Consider the following 5712-nt stretch of genomic DNA (forward strand, 5'->3'; position numbering starts at 1 on the left):
TTCTTCTTCTTCTTCTTCTTCTTCTTCTTCTTCTTTTTTTCCTGCCTTTTGGTTCTTCATGTAGCTCTGGCTGTCCTGGAACTTGCTCTGTAGAACAGGCTGGCCTTGAACTTGGAGATCCCCCTACCCCTGACTCCCAAGTGCTGGGATTAAGGGTGTGCGACACCACCACCTGGCTTAGTTTATAGACTTTGTACAAGTTTTTCAGACCCTCTGAGAACTCAGCTTGCCCATTTAACAAGACCGGAGCACTGAACTACACCTCCGTTGTCCATTTATTTTGTCCTAGCTGTTTCTAGCTAATAATTCCAGAGGCTACCAGTTATACAGACTGGTTCAAATGGAGGCGCCATAGCTTTGAGTGTTGTAACTTGGTCTGCCTGACAGGGAAGCTGTGGCGGCACTTGGAGGCATTTCTCGTTGTAGAGCTCCTTCTGGATCTTTCTACTAACCGTCTAACTCCTCTTCCCTCTGCTCCACCTTCACTCTCTCCCTGTGGCTCTGTCTCTCACATGCCTTCTTTTAGAAGACAGCATAATTAAACCGATTGAAAACCTGTCATGCACTGGAAAGTCTGCTGAGCAGCTAGAGGACCCACAAGGTAATGTCTGGGCTCTGTAAAGGAGCTGCTTGCTTTGGCTCACTGGTTCTCTTCTCAGCCTCAGCACCAACCCTCTCACAGAAGGCCAGGGTGACCTGCTTCAGAGTCTTGAAGGGCTGGTGGGAAGAGCGGCTTCTCATGGCACCCACAGCGCAGTCCTTCCTTCCTTGAGAAATGTTCTATGCCTATCTTCATAATTATGCTGTAAATTAGTTATGGCAACTTCTAGAAATCACAAAACCCATGCTACTGAAAGTAAAGAATCGTTTCTTGCTTTGTGATCAATATTCCTAGAATTTTGAGGAAAAAATACCTGATGCTCATGTCTTACATATTCCCAATCATTGAAATGAAAGCCGATATTAAAGGCCGTGGTGGATTTCCTCGGGGAGTGATGTTAGTGGTTTCCACAGCGAAGCCAATGAACAGCTTTCAGATTAAAACTCTTCAGCAAACAAGCACTTCGAGCAATAAGCCAAAATAACTGGATGTGATTGCCAGTTCCTTTTACTCTGAGTGAAGTCCTTTGGCAATAGGACAGCATCGTATCTACAGCTGCCTAGTGAATGGCCTCTAATGCCTGCCGTCTCCCCTTCTGCTGCTGTTTTTATCTTCAGTTAGTTATTTAAGCCAGTTTTCATCTATAGAGTGGAAGAAATCATATTAGAAATGACAGACTTAGCTATCATTTCATAGCTATGCCTAGCGCTTCTGTCCTTCAGTAGTTACCGAATTTCCTGTGGGGAAGAGAAGGTAAACAAGGAAGAAGACACTCTGAAGTAGCCACTGGATGTGATCATGACTTTGAACTTCTTTCTAAAACTTTGTAGCTCAGCCTGTCTAGTATATGTGAAGCCTTAGCTTCAAGACCCAGCACTGTGTAAACCAGGTGTGGTGGCTCACACCTGTAATCCCAGCACTCAGGTGAGTGGAAGCAGGAGAATCAGGAGTTCAAGGTCACCCTCAGCTAAATAGTTTCAGACTAGCCTTTTGAAGTAACAGGATGGATTAGTGATTCACAGTGAATACCGATGGTGAGAAGGCCAGTCAGTGCAGGCCGCTGTCCTCGCATAGATATGTTAGTGTTAAGAGTTGCACAGATGTAACAGACACAGGACGCCACATCCTCCAGGGTCTGACAACAAAAGCGGCTCTTTGATCTTGGCTGCTTCAAGAGCAAGCAAACATCTGTGCTTAGCCCCAGGAGAGAGAAAGGACCTGTGGAAAGTACACTTCATTCCTAACTGTCCATTGACAAGTTCTTTGAAACTCTCAAGGCACGCAGAACCCTGTGCACTCTAGCTGACAAGCCTGCCTTGCTTCTGAGTAGTGAGGCTTGCTTATGGCTTGCCGGGAGCTCCCTCCCCCCCACCTCCATCCTTTACCCCTCTCCGCATTTACTAGGGTTTGTCACAGCCTGTCTTGTGACACTGAAGCAGCTCCTGCTGTGTCCTGCTCCTGCTCAGGTACCACAGCACCAGGGCAGAGAGGAGCACATCAGGTCTCTCTGCCTCCCTAGCCATTCCTTTGCTGTGTTTCTGTGCCCACCTGAGTATCTTTCCCCCTCACAGAGCTCTGCGCCTTCCTTTCTTGATTCCTCGGGCTCTGTTCTGGGGCCTGTCCATGTCCCTAGGTCCTTTTGCACTTTGCCTTCCAAGCCTCAGCTGCAGGACAAGCAACTCTGAGCATCACTTATCTCCAAGCCAACCAACTTCCGAATCCTGACCTCAGTATCCTCTACACCCCTTCCCCCAAACCTGATTCTTCTCCCATATTGCTGTCTAAAGCATGCCATCCTGCCACCTAGGCTACAAATGCAGAGGCTGTACCCCATCTTCTGTAAACCTATCTGGTCTCGTCTCCAGCACTGTAGAGTCGCTTGCTTCCAACCCTAATCTCTCGTTTCCAGTACAGCAGTGACCTCATGACTGGTTCTGCCTTAGATCCCTGTCATCCATCCTGTGCTGCCTTCAGACTGATCTTTGCTAAGAGTGATGCTGGTGAGGCTGACAGCGATGAGAATTATTGACAGCCAGATTCTATGAACGAGCTTTCCTCCATGTTCAGAGCCTAAAATCCTTATGACAACTAGACAAGTACAACATGAACACACCACACACACACACACACCACACACCACACACAGACACACACACCACACACACACCACACACACACACACACACACACACACACACACACAGAACTAGTATCATCAAAAAGCCTAGTGTGTCCAGGGTTCAGATACTGGCTCAATCCTTATCAACTGTGGGGAGCTCAGGCAAATGATTCACTGTTACAGAACCCAGGGATATAAAATAGCACTTCTGGGCTGTCCAGGGACTGAGTGAGAGTTTCTGTGAGCAGTAGCATCCTGCCTAGACCACAGCCGCTGGTAGCACAGCATTTTGAAGTAAGAAGGGTAGTATTCAGTCACTCTACAGCACCATAAAGGCCCCCTTCTGACTGAAACTCCCGATGCATTAGCAGGAAACCTTGGGAGCTACACCACTTACAACCAGACGGGATACATGCCTTCCTTTCTCAAGAAAGAAGTGGGATCAGCTGGCCAGAGGATCCACTTGGCACCTCTTGGTGCGTCGGCTTCCGGTAAGAGTGATCTCCTGATGTGGTCTGAGATTTCTTACTAGAAGAGGCTTTCCCTTAGATGACGATGAGATCTGTTTTCTTGAGGGAAGACTTAACTTACTCTCATGGTATTAACAGTTCCAAGTGGCTCCCCTCCCACAATGCTTTCTACCTGGTGCTTGGCCCCAGTACAGGCCCCAAGCAGCGTCAGCATTGAGAAAGGAAGGCACGCCCCTCCCCCACCCCTGAGGAGAGAGGTGTCTAGTGAAGGGTGATGGTGAGCGATGGGGAGACACAGAAGTTCAGCAAAGGAACAGCTAGTGAGGCAGAGAAGCCCAGAGTCCCCAGCCCTGCTCTGGGGACATGACTCCCTGACCAGCATCAGGACACAAGCTATGACAAAAACGAAGTTTGAACATCTACTGATCTCAAAGAACTTTCTAGAGTGAATGGCATGGCTACTATCTGCCCACGTGGGCAGGCACATTATATACAGCCAGTTTCTAGGGAGCCTCAAAAGTTTTAGACCAGCCTTCCGATGAGTCATTTACCGTGCTTCAACATCCATTTCTCATATGAGAAACAAAACGTGATGTTTAGAAACACTCCGCTATCTGGACTCACTTTCAGAAACGGAGAGTGGGTCTTTTTTACCAACAAAACAAAACAAAAACTACTAAAGGCGTTTCTGTCTCAAATCTGTGAGATTAGCATACATACGCCTGCTTTCAGTTTTTAAGTAAATTCCTCTCATAACTCTGCATCTCCCTGTTTACTCTGCTTATCAGATGTCCCTCCAGGCCTTGATAGGAGGAGAGGCAAAAAAAAAAGAAGTAAATATTGCTCACTCTCACGTGGTGCAAGCAACCCATTAGGAAAACACTGCCTTCCAGTGTCCCACAGGAGACACGACCAGGTCATTACTGTATTTACTGACTATCCCCTCTCCACTCATAGGCTCCCTCTCCGCCCCAACGCCTTCACAACCTCCTGTCCTCTCTCATAACCTCCTGACCTCTCCTTTCAAATCCTCTAATACTTCCTCATCCCCTGCCTCAAAAGTAACAAGACCAGGGGGAATGGTTTATGTCAACAGCCACCCACAGAAGCCACAGAGGCACCGCTGGGTGATTTTCCTGAGGAGTCTATTTCATTCACTCTTGATATCCAGGGTAGCCACAGATCCAAGAAATGATTCCATCCAAGTTGAGCCTGGTCAGTTTATTGGGGGTAACCCCCAACATGTGGACTGTTGAAAAGCCCACCCCAAGCATGGGCGACAAGTCACAAAAGCTGTCACTGGGTCTCCTACAGAATTTGCAGGCAGCTATATGACCAGTCTCCCCCGCCCCTCACCTCCCACCCCAGCAACTGTTTGTTGCTTAGCTGGCCTCTGGCAAAGGCCTGTGATTCAGATTCCTGAGCCTATAGAGTCTTACACAATTATGTATTCCCTCACCCTCTCCAAGCATCCTCTCCCACTCTGTACCCCACTCATGCCTCCATTTGGACCTGAGGCCGACTATGTTAGCTCACCACCTGACATTTTCATATTCCAACAGTTGCACCTTACTGGCTATTTCTAGGAAACACGGTGCCTTTACTGGCCCTTCAGGACACACAGGCTTGACCTTCAATAGGGATCGTATTCACTTTTGGAGCCCAGTAAGGACAGTATGAAGTGACCTGCCAGACCACAGACAGCATGTGCCCACCCCTCCCCCTAGCCCCCAAATACACTATATAGCAGTCAGGATGCCAGTCTGGGAAAGCAGACCAGCAAACACATTCTTCTGTGGAAGGTGCGAACTGGCCGGGTGCATCTCAGCAGCAATGCTGCATTTACTCCACGAGTGTCAGTGGCTGCCCTGAGTGAAAAGACAGATGAAGTTCAGTGCAAGGCCTGGTATCCTCCTCACATAGACTCCCCATAGACTTCCCATGAAACCTGGCTGCCAGGGTGAAGAGAGGAGGGCCTGAAGAAGACTTTCTAGTTCCCTGAATAATGGTTTATGCCTTTGTCATTGGGAGGTTTTTATGAAACAGACTTTATATCTCTCTCAAACCATAACAACCCACTAACACTGGACTAGCCGCTTACAAATCTTTACACAGTAAAGATAAAGATAACTTTGTCATTAAAGGTCTGGGCTCCTTTAAACACTCTGATTGGAGCTGGAGAGATGGCTCATTGGTTGAGAGCACTTGTTATTCCTGAAGAGGACCCAGGTTCAGTTCCCATCACCCACATGACTGTTCACGACTGCCTGTAACTCGGGATTCTGATGCCCTCTTCTGACCTTTTTGGGCATTGAACACACATGGTACACACACATATATGCAGGCAAAAACACTCGTACACATAAAACAAAAAGCAAATTTTTTTTTAAAAGATTACTCTTTAAGGGTTTGTGCAATTACCCATGGTTTTTCCAATAAAAAGATGAAGCTTGTGGCACTGGGCTACGGTTCACTGATGGAGCTCTTGTCTAGGTGCATAATACCTAGCTTCTGTTCCTGGT

General features: G+C 47.7%; 1 protein-coding gene across 1 annotated transcript in view; it reads left to right on the forward strand.

The window, feature by feature from the left end:
- Mak (male germ cell associated kinase) overlaps positions 1-5712 on the forward strand; it is a 39187-nt gene that overhangs the window by 32449 nt on the left and 1026 nt on the right. The window contains exons 11-12 of the mRNA XM_028763101.1: positions 527-601; positions 3092-3211. Of these exons, the coding sequence (XP_028618934.1) occupies positions 527-601; positions 3092-3211 (195 nt within the window). The remainder of the gene's footprint in view (positions 1-526; positions 602-3091; positions 3212-5712) is intronic.

Source organism: Grammomys surdaster, unplaced genomic scaffold, assembly GCF_004785775.1.
Source record: "Grammomys surdaster isolate TR1022 unplaced genomic scaffold, NIH_TR_1.0 137, whole genome shotgun sequence".
NCBI lineage: Eukaryota > Metazoa > Chordata > Mammalia > Rodentia > Muridae > Grammomys > Grammomys surdaster.